This window comes from Coregonus lavaretus (assembly GCF_964263955.1).
Source record: "Coregonus lavaretus genome assembly, chromosome: 6".
NCBI classification, from domain to species: Eukaryota; Metazoa; Chordata; class Actinopteri; order Salmoniformes; family Salmonidae; genus Coregonus; species Coregonus lavaretus.
This window is the reverse complement of record NC_139993.1, coordinates 3,013,151-3,033,962: the sequence shown is the minus strand read 5'-3', so window position 1 is coordinate 3,033,962 and position 20,812 is coordinate 3,013,151. Positions and strand designations below refer to the sequence as shown.

Here is a 20,812-nt window from a genome sequence, read left to right as displayed (position 1 = left end):
TATATGTCCCAGTCTGTCTCGTCCAGCTCAGTGATGTGGCAAAAAACCAGTGGTAGTCGGTTAAATAGGTCTCTCACAACCCTGTAACCCTGGATTAATATAGATGGGCCATGACTTCCGTCTCCGTTGGTCACATCATTACCACTGGTGACAGACATACCGTATGCATCCCAAATGGTACCCTATTCTCTTTACAGTGCACTACTTTTGACCAGGGCCTACAGGTGCACTATATAGGGAATATCGTGCCATTTGGGAAGTAGACAGCTTCTAAGCCCTACAGCAGTGTTTCCTGAATGGTGGGTCAGGACTCGCTGGTAAATTGTGGCTAGTTCCTTCCGGATCGCTGCTAAAGCAATCAATCAAATTAAAACAAATGCAGTTGTCACAAAGTGCTTTACAGATACCCAGCCTAAAACCCCAAAGAGCAAGCAATGCAGGAGCAGAAGCAGAGTGGCTAGGAAAAACTCCCTAGAAGGAAGTAACCCAGGAAGAAACCTAGAGAGGAACCAGGTTAATTCAAAAGGCTTTCGGTGGATCACAACTAAAATAAGAAACCACTGCCCCTCAAAGAGAAAAAATTAAACACTTGCCAGTTCAGAGGCAACTCTATTTACCTGTGAGCTCTAAGGACTACAACAATCTATTGAGTAATAACTGTTGCAAAACAGCTTTGCTATCAATAGCAATACGGCTATAGGCAGTCTATAGGAGACCAATATGACCGTTAACAGTTCATATTGTTCTCACCTGTACATTCTCCCTATCATTTTCATGCATTCTTTCATCAGATAAAGGTTGTGTGTTTGAGGTGTGTCAGGAATGGAAAGAGCACAAGGGAGTAGCTAACCACAAAGAAACAGAACTTGATGGTCGGATGGGAAAAAAGGGAATGTAGTATTGAGTGGGAGTCTGGGAGAAGACGCACAATGGACTGACATGGGCTTTTAGTAATAAACAGGGTTAACCATTAACTTTACAGTACACACCAAGGTCTATCCTCATGGCTGTGTCAGCACAGACCACCTCAATTCAAGACGGAAAGCTAGGCAGACATGAGGGTCGTTTTAAACAATCAAGACCCAGACAGTAGCCATTCTTTAGTGGACATAGACAGCGCATAGGAAGTAATGAAACACATCTGTGCAGTCCACAAAAAGTTCTCACTTTCCTGAAATCATGTAATACCTATACTATTAATCTAACTTTAATGTTTTGCATTACACCTTGACTACTTTCATTTTCTGTACTGTTACACTGGTATCAAAACCACCGGAATGCTTCACCTTTCCTGAGGTTCTGTTGCTATAAGTATTACTGTACTGGACTGGACTGGAAGTGTCTGCAGCACACACCAGCAAGCTGGGTATATTTATCTTGGCGTTAACAGAGCGATGGCCACAAAGGTGGAATGTCAGTAGGTCTAAATGTGACTTAAAAGCACCGGTTACATTTAAGTCCAGCCAATAAAATAAACACGGACTACTTCTAGCGAATTTTATGAATGACCGTATTCATCCTCAAGCACGCCCTCCAATCAGTTTGTAGGCCTCTCCTTAACTCCACCCATTTGGAATGTCTGGCCCGCTGCCCAAATGATAATTGGCTGGACATATGGCAATACATGGGCGGAGTTGCTGCGGAGCTCACGAGTTGGTATAAAGTAGAGTGGGATACTCTCTCTGTTTAATGATTTAGAATACAGTAACACTGACGATCTCGAGGAAGGGAGAAAAACAACAATTTTCTACACTTCAACGAATTCTATTAATCTAACGCAACTGTGCGACTGTAGTATATTTTTGAAAGAGGTTTTAAAAGTTCAGAACTGCATTCAAGCGGACTAATAACAAGATCAGAGCTTGTTTTCTTGACAACTGTCTACTGTTTTATTGGAATTTATCAATAGTTATGGCAAAACGTATCATCTTTATTTTCTTGACAATGGCAGTCACCAGTCAGGTAAGTCGTATCACCTTGGCAGCTGTCAATTTGGTATGATTTTGATCATATGCAAATCATGCTACAAAATAGAAATGGATGAGTGGAGTGCTTACACTGTTTGCAATGATCAGTTGGAGGTGCTTTGACTGTCATACAGAAGTAATTGTATTTTAGAGAGACACAAGTGAAACCCTTCTCTAACGTATTTTTTTCTGTTGCCTGAAGATATATATTTCAAACGGCTGTAGCCTACAGACTATTTGGTAACACTTTTACAATACCGTGCTACTGTGTATCTGCTCGTGTAATTACAGTGTAACATTTTTGTAATTACTAATTGTTACAATTAGTTACAATAGTAACCCTTAACCCTAACCTAGTGTACTAATGAGTAATTAGATTTTACATTTTACATTTTAATCATTTAGCAGACGCTCTTATCCAGAGCGACTTACAGTTAGTGAGTGCATACATTTTTCATACTGTCCCCCCGTGGGAATCGAACCCACAACCCTGGCGTTGCAAGCGCCATGCTCAACCAACTGAGCTACAGGAGGCCTACAATACTTGTTACACTGTAATTACAGGAATAATTACAGTTATACGGTAACTGTAATGTAAAATGTACCAGACTCTTTTTGTAGCCTACCAGCCCTACCAGCCAGATTGTGTATTTTTTTGATAGGCATGTTTGTTCTTGTCAAATAACTTTGACTCACTGTCTGAGGGTGGGACTTTTACATACTGTTGATTCTGTTACTGGAAGAAGTTTGCATGGAAGAGTGATGTACTGTGACTCGAATCACGAGTTGGCAGGGGATTGGGTACAAAACTTAAACAGCTGTCTAGACAGATAAGACATCCACAGGGAGAAAGGGGTAGAAATGATATGACCAAATTAAATTGACTACTTCACATTGAAGTTAAAGTATATAAATTAATTGTAAACTGTGTTCAAAACCACTCCAAAGGGGACACAATAATCATGTTAAATAAATAATCAGTTGACATCTCACAATTAATATCAAATGAACAAAATGGCAAGTCCTAGACTCCTAGAACATATTTATCACTAGCAGTGTTTTAACCATGAAGGCAGACCAGAGCAAGAAATTACATTAAAAAAATTAGCTCTTTACATTCCTATGCTTCTCTCTGTTTATGCCTAGGAACCTAAACCTCTATCCCCCTCCTCCCCCCTCTTCCTCTCTCCTCCCCCCTCCTCCAGGTGGGTGCCAGCTGCCCGGCGGTGTGTGAGTGCCCAGCCATGCCCCTCTCGTGCCCCCCCGGGGTGAGTGCGGTGGGCGACGGCTGCAGGTGCTGCAAGGTGTGTGCCTCCCAGCTGAACCAGGACTGCAGCCCCACGATGCCCTGCGACCACCACAAGGGACTGGAGTGTAACTACGGCAATGACGTGACCCTGGCCCAGGGCATATGCAGGGGTAAGGTTGTGTTAGGGGGAGGAAGTGGGTTGTTTGGAAGTGTGTACTGTAGAAGTGTTAGGATTCGAAGTGTGTAGTGTAGGTTGTAGGTGTTCAGTGTTAGAACTATGATGAGGTGTAAAAAGTGTAAGTGTATATATTTTCAAGTGTGATGTGTAGTAGTTAGTTGATGCTGAATTTCTATGTGATAGCATCTTAGGGTGCATGTATTAGAAATATTACCGTAGGACTAAACCACGTGTTGAAAGTCACCATAACCCCAGGACTTAGCACGTTGTATCCCAGTGGGGGAGGATATTTGGAGCTCAATCTCACAGACCAAAATGGAACTAGTTCTATCTACATCAAACCAAGATTCCAATCCTTCATAGACTAAGAATGGAGCTCTACCATGTCCGTGATATGGAGACAGAGAGAATCTTATGTATTCTTACTCACAAGACTTCCTTACTCTGCCCTTTCTCTGACCTCTGACCTCCCTCTGGATCTAAGTGTTCTCTCTGGGTTACAGTCTGTGCGCCATGTCAGTGTTGGTTATTGTGTGTTTGCTGGTTGTTAAGGGGAGGATTGCGTAAAGGGGGTTTCAGCTGGTGTAACCGGAGTATATGGCAGATTCCTCCCGGTCATACCTGGGATTGTCAGTGGGGGTTCTTGTACTTAAAACACATCCTCATATTTAGATTTCTCCAGAGACATGGATGGATGGTTCCCAAAATACCCCCTCGTTACATGATAGCACATTACATACTGTAGATAGTAAACAGTTCATTGGTCCTTCTGATGGTTTTATGTGTATATGAAGCCTAAATATGTTACTACCTCGAAGTGGTCTTAGTGTCCATCTAAATTGCCCCTAAAGGAATTAAAGTTGAATTGAATTGTACTGAACTGTACCTAACTGTACTGTACTGTGCTGAACTGAATGGAATTCAATGCATTCTCCTGATTTCCCTCTCTTAACAGCAAGAATGGACGGTCGTACGTGTGAGTACAACGGGAGGATCTACCAGAACGGCGAGAATTTCCGCGCCGGCTGTAAACACCAGTGTACCTGCATCGACGGCGTCGTGGGCTGTTCTCTGCTCTGTGCCAACCGTCTGTCCCCCGCCACCTCCTCCTGCCCCTATCCCCAGCTGGTCAGGGTGCCAGGGCAGTGCTGCTTCACTGTGGACTGCCACAAGGGTACCGGGCGCCTTCCCCCCACCAAGCAACATCACCAACCAACACAACCCAAACCTCAGCCAGACCAGTACCAGCCAGATAACACACTGGCCAATGAGCTGGTGGAGAGAGGCAAGGTCTGGGAGAATGAACAAGGCTACAAGCACCTGCCTGGTGAGGAGCTGTTGCACTGTTGACATTCACCAAATGCATTATTATTGATCATGATAGATACCTGGCTGTAGCTTATCATGTACACTGAGTGATCATCGCTAGCACTATCACCATTAGTGGTATAATAGTTGATGAATATTGGTTGATAGTTACTCATGTTTGTCTGTACATCAGTCAGTCATATATCCTGGTTTCTTCCCTCTGTGGTATAGTCTCCCTATAATTTCCTTCCTTCCTTCCTTCCCTTTGTCTCTCACACTCCTCTTCCTCCCACCCTTCCCAGTATGGAAGCATTCGTTAGAGAAGTGTGTTGTCCAGACAACGGACTGGTCCCAGTGCTCACGAAGCTGTGGGATGGGAGTGTCCTCACGCATCACCAACGACAACGCCCAGTGTAAGCTGGATAGAGAGACGCGCCTCTGCACCATCCGGCCCTGCGGTGGCGTAGCCGTCCCGCCCAAGGTAAATTCCATATTTAGACAACGCAATAGGGAACTGTGTAGTGTTTGTGTGTGTGTGTGTGTGTGTATGTGTGTGTGTGTGTGTGCCCATCAGTATGAGCACAAGCATGCAGTACAAGAGAAGAGAGTGTGACTGCACAGATCTTCATCTTCATCATCATCATCATCATCATTATCATCCCAGGCAATAACAATATCTCCCTTATCATCTTCTGATCTGGTATCACTTTGATAACAAACCCCAACCGTGCTCTGTGGAGCACGTCCCGATGGGAACAGACTAGCGTTGATTTACTCACACTGGCGGTGGCGCCCTTTTAAATATAGTCCCCTCCACCCCACCCATGGCATTCCTGCCAAGCAACTGTTCATCGCTAGACGCCTGGGCCCTGTGCACTCAGCCAGGGAGATGGTGTGTCTATATTAATCCTCCTCTGTTTCTCTGGCTCAGTGGTAGCTATTTTTGCACCCATAAGGCTCTGGTCAAAAGTAGTGTACTATGTAGGGAATAGGGTGGCATTTGGGACGCAGCCACTCTGAGCTGGGAGATTATAGCTGATTTACCACTGAGACTAATAAGGCCTCTGTCTGTGCGAGTTTCAGTGAGTTTGATTCAAAACTTTGTTTTTGTCACTGTTCGTGTTCAGTTAATAACTTTACTGTAATTGAATCAACTTCAGTTTTGTTTTCAGGACTGACAATTTGTTAGTGATAAGTTCATGATGATTTGGTTGCATAGGCCTACCGGACATTTATTCAAAGATGTTTTAAAGATGTCTGCAAAAGTTTGTTATTGAAACAATACAGGCGCCCCAACAGTACAGCATGAAACGTTTACTTTCCTCTGCCCCTCTCTGATTATCTCCCTCTTTCTCTCTCACCCTCTCATCCCCCTCCCCCTCCTCCTCTTCCCTTTACAGAAGGGCAAGAAATGCTCCCCGACCCCAAAAGCCCCAGAACCCATGCGTCTGTCGTATGGCGAGTGTCAGAGTGTCCGCCTCTACCGGCCCAACTACTGCGGCGCGTGTACGGATGGTCGTTGCTGTTCGCCGCATCGCACGCGCACCGTCCCTGTGACCTTTGTGTGCCCGGATGGTGAGCGTTTCCAGAGAGCCGCCATGTTCATCCAGTCGTGCAAGTGTAGCAAGGAATGCGGCCATCTCAACGAAGTGGCCTTGCCACCACAGCACTGGATGTATGGAGACACACATAAGTTCATCGACTAGCTTGATCGTGTTTGAAAAGAATCCTCAAAGTTGACTGAGAACATTGACAAGGGAAGGGTGACATAATTAAAATAAATACCATGGGCCTTGAGGGTGTTTTTCTCTGCAGGCTACAAATAACAGAACTGAGCTTCACAATGGGCTCTCAGTAAAAGCCTGGCACTATAATAACTAACTCCCAAATAGTAAAGTACTTACTGTATGTTTGACTGGAGTGGTTTTGATTGACAGGTGATCGATCCACTCCTGAATGTTCCTCAGACATGGGTCTGAACTGAGGCCTACAGTCCCACCTGGTGTTTTTGTTTAGTTACGGTTTGACATAATGAACAGGACCCAGCCGCGAGTTGCTAAGGCCTCCACAGCAACGACAGAGAGAAACAGACAACAAAACAGCACTGTGTTGTAGAATAGAAACACATGAACTTGAAGGAACTGTACAGGGTTATTTGCTGTATAAAGTGATATGATGCTTTGCCACTAACCAGGGCCGTATTCACTAGGCACCAAATGGAAGAAAAGAGTCTGACACAGGGACGGACAAGGTGAAGTTGTTCAATAAGAAAGGCTTGTTTTGGGTATCCGTTGCAAAACATTTTGCTAGGATGTGCACTAATGACTACAACCCAGCTCTATGAGGGCTGGAGTGATACCGGGGCATCCCACAATGCACTAAGAACAGTGACTATAGAAGATAAGTGACATCAAGACTGGATGGGCTGAAACGTCTTGACAAAGAGACTGACAAGTTGGAGCATTTAGCTCAACGCAGGGTACTCGTGATATTAACGTTATTTATTCGTATTCTTATCCAAAGAACTTGACACTAACTCTCTGCAATACAAAGTGACGTTCAGTGTTGTTGGGATGATGAGCTGTCTAAAATCAGAGATTTATGTGAGAGGTGGTAATGAAAGAAATGTGTGTCTCAAATGGCACACTATTCCCTATATAGTGCACAAAGTAGTTCTCTATGCATGGAATGGTAATGATAGATAGCCTGTCTCCACTGACTGCAATACTAAAAGGAGCTCTGTCTGTAAATGAGACGTGTTCAGAAATGACTGGACCAATACCAATTTACTTCAAATGACCTCTAATCTCTTACCATCTTCAGATTCAGATTCAGATACGTTTTATTAGCATGAATGACAAAGCCACTGTTGCAAAAGCGAAGTGAGATAATGTAATCAACAATAACAGTAATAATAATAATAATGATAATAATAATAGAGAATAATTAATAATTAATAACATTGGAGAATAATCTTCAATATTATGTACATGTTTGGGATTCATTCATGTATTGTATGCTGTTCCTGAAATCCAAAAAACGATTGCTTATACAGCTTTAATTATTTTTTGTTACTCCAAAAGTGTAATATGAAATATTTTACTATAAAACTGTAAAATACAATTGTACAACGTCAACTTCAAATGTATGTTTGTCATAACTGAGAATGTGTAGTCAAGCTATTAAATGTCACCAGTGTATGTTGGTGTTTACGTGATACAAAGCTGACCTGTGTGCTTCAGCATTTCAGTTACGGTACATGTGGTTTTATTTTAACTTGACTTGTACCGTTTCAAATTCTCTCATTTGGCAGTCATTTGATTAGCTGTTAGTAAGAGGTTGGTCAACTTAAAGGGATAGTTCCTAAAACACACCAACTTGGCTGCTGACATGCTCACTTTTTTGGGAATGTGTTAAAGGGATAGTTCACCCAAATTACAATACAACATATTGGTTTCCTTACCCTGTTAGCAGTCTATGGACAAGGTATGACAGTAATCACTGCTTTGGTTTTGTTTACATGGTCACTGTTTCCACTGTTGGCACAAATTCAAAGCAAGTCAATGGTACCGATATAAGCATTTTTCACGCTTCATGTCCAAATCATCTATAAGTAACTTCCCTGAGCTACACAATCAATTTGAGATACTTTAGGATGATTTGGTTACTAAGCGAAAAATTGCTAATATCAGTACCTTTGACTTACATTTGGATTTGTGTTACACATGCTAAAAAGTTAGGATTTGGAGACAGTGACCAGGTAAACAAAACCCAAGCATGGATTGCTGTCATGCCTTGTCCATAGACTGCTAACAGGATAAGGCACAGACTAGACCAGTCAGTATGGGGCAGAATGTATGGGGAGACCCATTGGGGACATTGGGGACATTGAAGTTTAGGAGGTTTAGACCTATGATAAAATGTATTGAATAGCATCTGCTTGATAGTGTACTGTACACAGATATATCACAAGTCAACACTGACATTCTCACAGAATTATATGCAGACATTTACAATAAAAAGCATGTTATGTGGAGTGGACATCAAAATCTCATAAACTGAATCGTCATTCAGGACAGAATATTTTTGTTGACCAACTCCGCCCTCTGGTGGTGATTATTTAACAGGATCCTACCTGTCTGTCATCGGGTCACAGATTACCTAAAATTATCTGTCTGGATTTCGCCTATCGGATAGGATTAAATGCATAGAAGTATAATGAATAGAACGGGTGTCTCCATTCAAGTCAATGATTCGTCCTTTCTATTCAATATATTTGTATGCATTTAATCCTGTCTGCTGTTTATAGGTTTTCCCGCCCGCGCCAGTGTATCTATATCAACCTCCTCCAAGTCGCAGCATCCAGTTGTCCTCGCGCTCTACTGATTTTGTGATGTCACGCACGCACTGCTTGCGAGAGCTCTCAGCGCAGTGGAGGTTCTCGCCTGGGTGATGGCGCCGTCCGCTTCGGTGTTCAAGTCGGGTTTTCAACCTCACGACAACAAACTTCCGATGGAAAGTGTCCTTCCCGACCCGGAGCAGCTTCTGCTGTTCTTGAGAAAACTCAAAGAGGTGTTCGACGTGTGCGACGAGGATTCAGATGGTTACATTCGCGTGGGGCATTTCGTAGACCTCGGTTCACAGTTCGGCCAAGGAGACGAGGTAATAGAAATTCCAATCAAGCATCACCTGGTGTTTTATGGAGTAACGTTACGCCACAGTATCGTTTGTTTATAAGTTTAAAGGCTTTGTTTATACGTTTATTGTTGTGTTTTATGTCGTGTAGACTATGTTATTACACATTCATAGATATTTACTTACAACAGACTCATTGATTTATGTTTGTCTATTCAAACCATATAGCCTACACCATAAACTGGAACAGACTCTTGCTAAATCATTTAGGTAAATATGTGCATTATTTTATAGTTCTTACAGCGTTGACTGCAAATAAACACAGTTCAAAGTGTACCAAAAGCTGAACAAAGTGTCTTACACCTGTAAAAGTATATTTTCATGGATGCTAAAAAAGAAAATAGACGTGGGATTAGCTAGTTTTCAGTGTGGCTGTGGAGGAGAGTAACACTTTCCAGTGAGATAATCAGATTCAGCCTTTCACTCTCACTCCCTGGATCCAGGCTCTAATTTTGTCCCAAAAAGTGACTAATTTTCGTCCAAATTTGTTATTTTGTGGTAGAAAAATTAGGTCAACTACTGAGAGAGAGAGACTGAGAAATAGGCTAATTGTGTTTTTCTGACAGTATTAATGGACAATAGCCAATATCTCTCATCAGCCTTTTGATATTTTGTATAATGTGTCAGTCTCAACATAATAATATAGACAGACAGGTTTGTTTTAGTAAAGGAGTTTTCTCTATTATAAATTAGGCCTTACACAAGCCTTCTGCCATTTGAACTGGGCTGAGTGATTGTGTGAGCAGGGAGCGAGCAAGCATAGATCTGCCTGTGTAGATTCAGAAACTGATATATAGCCTAGACTAGAAACAGCGCAAAGTACATAAGAGACTTTATCTCATCCTAACCCCTCTCTGACCTGCTCTGTCTGAATAATAATTGTGTGCAATGTATTGGCACTCTCTTTATGTGAACAATTAACCATTTTATTTGCCGCTCTGTATCTTTGTAAATGTAATTAGGTTGGTAAAAGACCACTTTGCCTGTCTCCACATAGGCTTTTTCCAGTAAGAATGAGTCGTAGGTTGTGTCTGAAATGGCACCCTATTCCCTATATAGTGCACTACTTTTGACCAGAGCCCTATGGGTCCTGGTCCCCCTGGTCAAAATAGGGTGCCATAGTATGCATACACAGGCAGGTCTGCGCAGCTCTACTGGAGTCCACTGTCCTGCAGTGTGTCCTACTGTTCTCAGTGTGAATTGGGGATGTATGCATTCTACTTCCCACAGGTTGATAAAGCATGAACTGATCTCAGACCAGTTTTAACTGGACAACCCATACACTCCCGACTTTGTCATTGGCTAAATGATACCAGTTTGGTCTTGATGTTTTAACTGTTGTCGAATAATCAACAATGATACTAAAGTAAGGCCCGTCCATAAATAGGTTGTTGTTAATCTGTGCATGCAGTAGAAACAAGTCCCTTGTGTTCCACTGTATGTCACAGGGCTGGAACATTAGTGTTGATTGGCTCCCCCGTGTTCTGTTGCTTATCACTTCTCTGGAACATTAGCTCTGATTGGTTCCTTTGGGATGCTTTGCATGGACTGTGGGCACATGGATGATGTGGATAGGGGTTAAAAAGGGGTGCTATTAATAGTAGGTAGTGTGGGTGTTCAACTATGCATGTAGCATCAACACTCTCCTCAGCAGATGTGGTGAATAGGTATATATGGACCCTGAATTCACATGTTGGAACTACCTTAGTTCAAAATTAAATGAACATTTGAGAAAGAGGCAGCTCGATGAAGCTAAATCTTTTCAGCTAAATAATTTCCCCAAAGCTGCTCTCTATATTGTTATTAGACCATAATGGGCCACTCTATTATTTGACCCTGCTGGTCATCTATGAACGTTTGAACATCTTGAAGAACGATCTGGCCTTAATGGCCATGTACTCTTATAAACTCCACCCGGCACAGCCAGAAGAGGACGGCCACTCCTCAGAGCCTGGTTCGTCTCTAGGTTTCTTCCTAGGTTCCTGCCTTTCTAGGGAGTTTTTCCTAGCCACCGTGTTTCTACATCTGCATTGCTTGCTGTTTGGGGTTTTAGTTTGGGTTTCTGTATAAGCACTTTGTGACATCTGCTGATGTAAAAAGGGCTTTATAAATACATTTGATTTGATTTGACTCTCTAGTTACACACACAGAACATGATGCAGATCAGATTAAACCTGTCTGGATCTCTCCGTGGCCCACTGGCCACACATAACCTCAACATCATCCTTTCACTGCTCCCATTCTCTGTCCTATCCTGTCCACCCACTCACACTGACCTTCTCCTCCTCCTAATCCAGCAAAACTGAACTTAATCTCCTAAAAACTGACTCACTGGTCCAAATCATCCAACACAATGGTCTTCATTTCACGCAGTACTTTCCTGTTGACCCAGTTGCCGGGCCGACAGTAACTAGGGCGTTGGAGCCGTGACCAGTCCGGTGTATGTTTTGACTGACAGCTATCTTACACGGTGAGGGAAGGTGATGCACAGCTGTATAGCAGAGTTGGACAGATGGGAGAGAGGACCCATCGTATGTGTGTGGTCTGTTGAAGGACTGTCTCCCACCACATTCTCAGACACACACACAAATGAATGAGCATACACACACACACACACACACACACACACACACACACACACACACACACACACTCACAATCTCTCTGATATTCACACGGTCATTCTCAGTCACTAGCAGGTCTCTATCCCCTGCATTTACAATTGCATGGCACCGTTTTACCAGCCCCATTCTAAAAGTAGCAGTGCTGAAGTTGAAAGAGCTGCAGGCAGCATCTAAAGTGCATTAAATGCATAATTCAGGAGCACAGCAGAGTACCTCTGTGTCTCTGCTCCAGCCCACATGAAAGATGTGGATGTGGGTTGATGGTGGGAGCGGCTACAGAGTTGCATACATTTCCTCCATCACAGGGAGTGCAGGTCGGTACTATGGGCTGTTTACAGTAAGATACTGTTTACAGTGGCTATTACACAGGATCATCAACCGACATCTACCAGTTCACCTCTCACTGGTATTGGCTGGTTGCAGCGGTGCTTTCTGTGTTGTACAACATGCATAATCCTCCACATATATATATAGATGTATAGATATACACACAGAGTTATGCATTCTATATTGTGTGCTCTATATGAGTGAGATCCTCTATGTGTGAAGAGCCTTACTTTAGCTCCTGGTCATAACAACATGAGGGGTGTTGGAGTGACTCAGTAGTGACTCAGTGAGGGACTGTTAGAACAGGTGGTGGTGGGAGGCTCACAGCTACAGGTCACACACACACACACGCACACACACACACATACACACACACACACAAAGGCACGCACGCACACACACACACACACAAAGGCACGCACGCGCACACACACACACACACACACACACACACACACACACACACACACACACACACACACACACACACACACACACACACACACACACACACACACACACACACACACACACACACACACACACACAGCTGGCAGCAACTTAACATGGATGATGTGAGTCAGACATTGAAAGGGTGTTTACAATTTCACTGTAGGTTTGCATAGATTCTCTTTGTATTATATGAAGCCGAACCCATAACTCATTTTTTTGTTCAACCTTTTAATTGCCTGTCCCATGTTCTCCAGGTGAAGAAGTTGGCCAAATTCTTGGACCCCAATGCCCAGGGCAGGATCAACTTCAAGGACTTCTGCCATGGAGTGCTGGCTATCAAAGGTAGGACTGAAAGGCCTGCACAGGGAGCCAACCATCGGCAACTGCATAATTCTGTTTTACTGGTGTGTGTGTGTGTCTTCCCACTGAGGTAGAAGAGCATCACTCAACAGCACTATTCTACCATTACACTCCCACTCAGGTCATAGATTTTGGGACTGAAGAGGCTGGGTAACTCCTACTGCCTAGTTACCATGTAGTTACCATGGAGGAGAGTCGAGTCAAAATGGTCAAACAATATTGTACTCTTTTTCATAAGAAAGTAGTCTAGCTCAACCCCCCAGATTTTTTTGTTGTTGTGAGAGAACCAATCAAAGCTCAACCAGAAATAAATAACTTGCCGTGAATATTGCATTTACAACGGCCTCCTGTCCAGTCTAGTGTGTCAGCTCTCCCTCACTGACCACGTGAGTCTCGTCAGCCAGGCTAACGAAAGATTGCATCAGCATTAGCAAACGAAAGTGAAGTTGGAGATACATCAAGGATACTGGAGAGTTAGTGTCAATCGAAAATGGAAGCCCTACAATTTAGAGAATAAAAAGTCTGCTTTGGGCTATGCGAGTCATTCATTGACATTATGATAATCCTGCCCATGATTGAATCTTAACATATTCACTTTGGTCAATTTGTTTTTCCCTGCTACACACTCAAGGCATGTTTCTGCCAACTCATCATAACTGCTCTAACTGACCAGTCGGCCTCCTCTTTGGCCTGTCTAGAGAGAGAGTCCCTGTAAACCAGGTCAGCTTATGATCCCTGCAGTGGACACCAGCCAACCAAGACACATGAGTGGACACCAGCCAACCAGGACACATGAGTGGACACCAGCCAACCAGGACACATGAGCGGGGAACCAGCCAACCAGGACACGTGAGTGGGGAACCAGCCAACCAGGACACATAAGTGGACACCAGCTAACCAGGACACATGAGTGGAGAACCAGCCAACCAGGACACATGAGTGGACACCAACCAACCAGGACACATGAGTGGGGAACCAGCCAACCAGGACACATGAGTGGGGAACCAGCCAACCAGGACACATGAGTGGGGAACCAGCCAACCAGGACACATGAGTGGGGAACCAGCCTTGCCAGGACGTTGTTGTGTATTGCTGGGGCCAGACACACTAACGGCTAACATCTAACGCTAACCCCATAGAGCTCCATTGTAATTGATTGACAGCAGGTGTGCATGCTTAGCAGTGACCTGCCTCTACTCTGGCCCCAGCCCAGCCACTGCAGCCAGGGGCTAAATCTACAACCCACAGTTGGTGCAGTGACGCTAAGGCAGGGTATGGGCACAGGGAGTTTTCCTTGTTAATACGGTATATGATTGGTGTCATATCAGGTGCCAATGTGAATTTAGGATGATGAACCACAGATGATGGACTGAAGGCTCTGGCTTAGTCAGATTAAACTGCTACTAGTCTACTCCCACTCTAAGTTAAAGCTGAGCCCTCATGTCTCTACAAAGCCGAAGACTCTAACCTACTCCCAACCAATAATTAATTCATGCCAATGCGCTCCTTCAGCCCTCCGTGTCACTGTTGGCTCACTGTCTGTGTGAATATGTGTGTGTTGAATTATAGATTGGAGAAAAGTAAGTGCACGTTTCCTAAATACTTACAGGAAATGGATTGTGAACTCAACTAGTCTACCTCATGTAACTGTGGCAGTTCTTTTCTTTCTTGATGTCTCATTACTTTATAATGCTAATGCTAAGATAATATAAACTACAACAATGTCTCACATCAAGGATTTCATTTGATGTAAAGAAAAGCTACCCAGGGATGGAGAGACAAGTTGACAGTGAAAGTTAAAGAATATCATGTTATTCTATACAGTATGTCAACGTTATCAATAAAGACACTGCACTGGGGGATTTAAACACCTTCACCCCCTCTCTCTTTCAGGCTGTGAGGGGATCCTGAAGACCACATTGAGAGCTCGCAGTATCACTCGGCGTCCATATGAGACCGACAACGGTTACTACTACCAGGTACATAGTGTCTGTGTGTGTGCCCTTCTGCAGGAAAGCCTCTATAGTTGTACACCCCTCTTTTCAATACCAAGTCAAAAGTCATGTGAAACCCTCAAACTATGTTATTTTCTTGTAACGTGGGAGCATTGACTTTCTAAGCCCTTCATCCCAAATCAACCCCATAATGTGGTTACACTTTTACACTGTCTTTTCTCTCTCTGCACGGTGGATAAACCTAGATTAATGTTAGCACGTGAATCTGGACATAAACTCAAGGCAGACTCCCACACAGTGGGTTAACAGGGGATGCTTACGTCACAAACGCCAACCTATTCCTTAGTGCACTACTTTTGACCAGAGCCCTATGGGCCTTGGTCAAATGTAGTGCTCTATAAAGGGAGTAGGGTACTATTTGGGACACAAGCAAGGTTTATACACTGAGTATACAAAACATTAAGAACACCTGTTCTTTCCATGACATAGACTGACCAGGTGAATCCAGGTGAACACTATGATATCTTATTGATGTCACTTGTTAAATCCACTTCAATCAGTGTAGATGAAGGGAAGGAGACAGTTTAAAGAAGGATTTTTAAGCCTTGAGACAATTGAGACGTGGATTGTGTATGTGTGCCATTGAGAGGGTGAATGGGCAAGACAAAAAACGTAAGTGCCTTTGAACGGGGTATGGTAGTAGGTGCCAGGCACACCGGTTTAAGTGTGTCATGAACTGCAACGTTGCTAGGTTTTTCACGCTAAACAGTTTCCCGTGTGTATCAAGAATGGTTCCACCACACAAAGGACATCCAGCCAACTTGAGTGTCCGCTTGAGTGTCTTCTCTTTGTCACCCACAAGAAGGCAGTGTTCAACAGCAAAAGCTAATACAAAAGAACTGGAATTTTCAGGCAGTGGACAGATAAAAATACAAATCAAATCAATTTTTATTTGTCACATGCACCGAATACAACAGGTGTAGACCTTACCGTGAAATGCTAACCTACAAGCCCTTAACCAACAATGCAGTTCAAGAAATAGAGTTAAGAAAATATTTACTAAATAAACTAAAGTAAATAATAAAATAAAAAGTAACACAATAAAATAACAATAACGAGGCTATACCCACTCGTCGGGTCATATCTGGAGAAACAAGATATCGTGTGGTAACGCTTTCTACCACGACACCAGGCCAGGTGGTCTCCCTGTTTATGTAAACAATGTTGATGTATTGGTTTAATGTCAGTGGGTATTAACTAATGAATGTTTTGCGTTTCTGATTGTTTTATGTTTTCTCACATCTTGGTATGGCATCAGTGTTACACAGTTACAGAGTTGTATTTTCAATTAAATTTTTGGATACCATTTCTGAGAGATATATTTTTTTATCACACTTTCAATATCACCTTTTCACCAACAGGATAAAGACATACATATTTTGTATTTTATTATGTCAGTGTATTCTTTTATGTAAGCCCTCTCTGTGAGTATTCAGCTCGCCTCTCAAGGTGTGTTATTGAGATAATTTCTCTTCCAAGGCTTCTGCTGCAAATGCCATGCCATTATACACATGGAGAAGTGCTCTTGAAATATTCACAAAGCCTGTAATTTAATACCTATCCGGCTCTGACATTACAAAATGCCTCTTTTTCCTTCACTGGAAATGTCATTGAACTAATGTAGTCTTATTCACAAGGCAATGGAACTGTATGACCCTGGTGGTATATGTGGTAGTTATACTGAAGTTGACTGAACACACACACACACACACACACACACACACACACACACACACACACACACACACACACACACACACACACACAAACACAGAGGCTATAGTGTGATTTCCACCGTGTTACATGATTTTATAGCCTATTGTTGGCTCCACATAGTGTCAGGTTGATTTACAGCTGACCTACTACATGTGAATAGTTTTTGTATGTACCATGTTCCAAAGAGAAAATGTTATCACCATGGCCATGGGTGGAATGGTGTGGAGCCCAACTTATAGAGACACACAGAGTTCCCTTGCTACCCTACACTCAATGTGTGTGTGTTTGTGTGGGGTGGGTGCGTTTGTGTGTGTGTGTGTGTGTGTGAGTCAGCCTGGTCCTAGATGAAAATGCTTCCAGTTCCAGGGGCTGACTTGCGGCCAACCGTCAGATGGTCATGTATAATTGATCACGCCTCCCTCCTCTAGTGTCCATTCAACCTGTTGCAATAGATGCTGGGAGATGTTGGGTGTCTCATACCTGTTATAGGCAGAGGTAGTTGTGGTGAACAGGGACTGTACCTTTAGCTGAACGTATCTACATTCGCAGGACAAGTTTCAAACTATTTGTAAGTACATTGTGAATAGCTTTTCTTTTGAGAATCAAGATATGGTACATTGTTTTTGTATTGATGTTTTTGGGGTTAGTTTGGGTGGGAGAGTGTAGTTATCTGGTACAGTGGAGTTGTTATCCAGTGTTCCAGCCGAGCTGTCTGGACTAAAGAGGTTTGCAGAGGGAAGACTTGGTTGCCATTGTGAGGAGACAGAGGAATCCCAGAATCCCTGTGCTCCAGTACAGCCTCTAGAGGTGAGAGAGAGAAACAAAGAGAGAGAGAGAGAGAGATAGGAGGAGGAGGAGGAGGAGGAGAAGGAGAAGTGTGTGATCCGCCTCATTAGTGTAAGAGGAGGTACACAGGATTTATTAGCCTGTTCACTGAAATGGATACTGTGCTGAGCGAGTGCACACACACACACACTCAACACACACACACACACACACACACACACACACACACACACACACACACACACACACACACAGAGGGGGCAGGCTGGGGGAATACGTTTTGGCAGGTAACAGAGACAGATGAAGCTGGTGCGCTGAGCATTGCAGGGGAGGAGAGAGCAATAAAGACTGTGTGTGTGTGTGTGTGTGTGTGTGTGTGTGATGAGAGTTTGGTCTAGATGTGCAGCACCAGGGAGGTAGGCGTAGAGAGATAGCAGATCAGGGGGAAAGCAGGCTCCATCAATGTAGCCTGTCCTGCAAGACTCTGCCACATACAGTATGAGTTACCACATACTTATGCTGTAGGCTACATTCAGTGTGTAGGTTCATAGAGAAGTTTAAAAGATTTCCCTCAGCAAGGCAATCAAACAGGCAGAACGTCAATATCGAGACAAAGTGGAGTCGCAATTCAACGGCTCAGACACGAGACGTATGTGGCAGGGTTTACAGACAATCACGGACTACAATAGGAAAACCAGCCACGTCGCGGACACCGACGTCTTGCTGCCAGACTAGCTAAACAAGTTCTTTGCACGCTTTGAGGATAACACAGTGCCACCGACGCAGCCAGCTACCAAGGTCTGTGGGCTCTCCTTCTCCGTGGCCGACGTGAGTAAGACATTTAAATGTGTTAACCCTCGCAAGGCTGCCGGCCCAGACGGCATTCCAGCCGCGTCCTCAGAGCATGCGCAGACCAGCTGGCTGGTGTTTTTACGGACATATTCAATCTCTCCCTATCCCAGTCTGCTGTCCCCACATGCTTCAAGATGGCCACCATTGTTCCTGTACCCAAAAATGTAAAGGTAACTGAACTAAATGACTATCGCCCCGTAGCACTCACTTCTGTCATCATGAAGCGCTTTGAGAGACTAGTCAAGGATCATATCACCTCCACCTTACCTGTCACCCTAGATCCACTTCAATTTGCTTACCGCCCCAATAGGTCCACAGTAGATGCAATCGCCATCACACTGCTCACAGCCCTATCCCATCTGGACAAGAGGAATACCTTTGTAAGAATGCTGTTCATTGACTATAGCTCAGCATTCAACACCATAGTAAACTCCAAGCTCATCATTAAGCTTGAGGCCCTGGGTCTAAACCCCGCCCTGTGCAATTGGGTCCTGGACTTCCTGACGGGCCTCCCCCAGGTGGTGAAGGTAGGAAATAACATCTCCACTTCGCTGATCCTCAACACTGGGGCCCCACAAGCGTGTGTGCTCAGCCCCCTCCTGTACTCCCTGTTCACCCATGACTGTATAGCCATGCACACTTCCAACTCAATCATCAAGTTTGCAGACGACACAACAGTAGTAGGCTTGATTACCAACAATGATGAGACAGCCTACAGGGAGGAGGTGAGGGCTCACGGAGTGTGGTGTCAGGAAAACAACCTCTCACTCAATGTCAACAAAACAAAGGAGATGATGATCATGGACTTCAGGAAACAGCAGAGGGAGTTACCCCCTATCCACATCGACGAGACAGCAGTGGAGAAGGTGGAAAGTTTTAAGTTCCTCGGCGTACATATCACTGACAAACTGAAATGGTCCACCCAAACAGACAGTGTGGTGAAGAATGCGCAACAGCGTCTCTTCAACCTCAGGAGGCTGAAGAAATTTGGCCTGTCACCTAAAACCCTCACAAACTTTTACAGATGCACAATTGAGAGCATCCTGTCGGGCTGTTTCACCGCCTGGTACGGCAACTGCACTGCCCACATCCACAGGGCTCTCCAGTGGGTGGTGCGGTCTGCACAGCGCATCACCGGGGGCAAACTACCTGCCCTCCAGGACACCTACAGCACCCGATGTCACAGGAAGGCCAAAAAGATAATCAAGGACAACTACCACCCGAGCCACTGCCTGTTCACCCCGCTATCATCCAGAAGGCGAGGTCAGTACAGGTGCATCAAAGCTGGGACCGAGAGACTGAAAAACAGCTTCTATCTCAAGGCCATCAGACTGTTAAACAGCCATTACTAGCACAGAGAGGCTGCTGCCTACATACAGACTTGAAAATCACTGGCCACTTTAATAAATGGAACACTAGTCACTTTAATAATGCCACTTTAATAATGTTTACATATCTTGCATTACCCATCTCATATGTATATACTATATGCATCTTAGCCTATGCCACTCTGACAATGACATTGCTCATCCATATATTTATATATTCTTATTCCATTCCTTTACTTAGATTTGTGTGTATTAGGTTTTTGTTGTGGAACTGTTAGATATTACTTGCTAGATATTGCTGCACTGTCGGAACTAGAAGCACAAGCATTTCGCTACACTCGCAATATATGTATATATACATATATATATATACATCTGCCAACCATGTGTATGTGACCAATAAATGTGATTTGATTTGAAGACATGTTAGTTAACTTTTCTTGTTCTGGTGCAGACAGGCCAGGGAATTCACCAGGGCTTACTCATCTTAATCTCCTGTCCCTGTCGAACTCCTTTAGTCTCTCTATTCTCTTAATTTCGCTTAAATATTTTCATAACTTTGCGCCTTATCTCTCCGTTCCCGGAGCTCCAGGCAAGCTTCTTGATTCAACATCAGAGCAGAACGGTGTGTGAGGGAGCTCCCAAAACCAGCTCTGAAATTCACTGTATATTCTCACCCCCCTCCTCCCCCCTCTCGGCTCCTTCATTCTCTTGCACCATCTCTCTTGTGTGCTTTCGCTTCCACTCTCTAAGTCGGTCGGTCTCTCTCTCTCTTTCTGTCTCTCGCTACCTTTCTCACTCTGTTTTTCTCCCCCTTCCCTTTCTCCATCTTTCTCTGTATCCCTCGCTATCTCCCGCTCTCCCGGCTTCGTGCTTTCTCGTTCACCCTTTTCCTCTCTCTTTCTTTTAATCTCTCTCTCTCTCTCGCACTCTCTCCTCTCTCTCTCGCTCTCT

General features: G+C 44.0%; 2 protein-coding genes across 2 annotated transcripts in view; both read left to right on the top strand.

Moving 5' to 3' along the window:
* The first annotated feature begins 1,688 nt into the window (after window positions 1-1,688).
* LOC311130288 (CCN family member 1-like) lies at window positions 1,689-7,423 on the top strand. The gene is made up of 5 exons (XM_084163020.1): window positions 1,689-1,962; window positions 3,173-3,386; window positions 4,350-4,721; window positions 5,005-5,183; window positions 6,103-7,423. The coding sequence occupies exons 1-5, from the start codon at window positions 1,912-1,914 to the stop codon at window positions 6,406-6,408; spliced, it is 1,122 nt and encodes a 373-aa protein (XP_084019146.1). The 5' UTR covers window positions 1,689-1,911; the 3' UTR covers window positions 6,409-7,423.
* A 1,731-nt stretch (window positions 7,424-9,154) lies between these two features.
* Window positions 9,155-20,812, top strand: part of LOC311130335 (rab11 family-interacting protein 4A-like) — a gene marked incomplete at its 5' end in the record, with an annotated part of 21,141 nt that continues 9,483 nt past the window's right edge. The window contains 4 exons of the mRNA XM_084163064.1: window positions 9,155-9,364; window positions 13,056-13,143; window positions 15,055-15,140; window positions 16,606-16,625. Coding sequence (XP_084019190.1) covers window positions 9,155-9,364; window positions 13,056-13,143; window positions 15,055-15,140; window positions 16,606-16,625 — 404 coding nt within the window. The remainder of the gene's footprint in view (window positions 9,365-13,055; window positions 13,144-15,054; window positions 15,141-16,605; window positions 16,626-20,812) is intronic.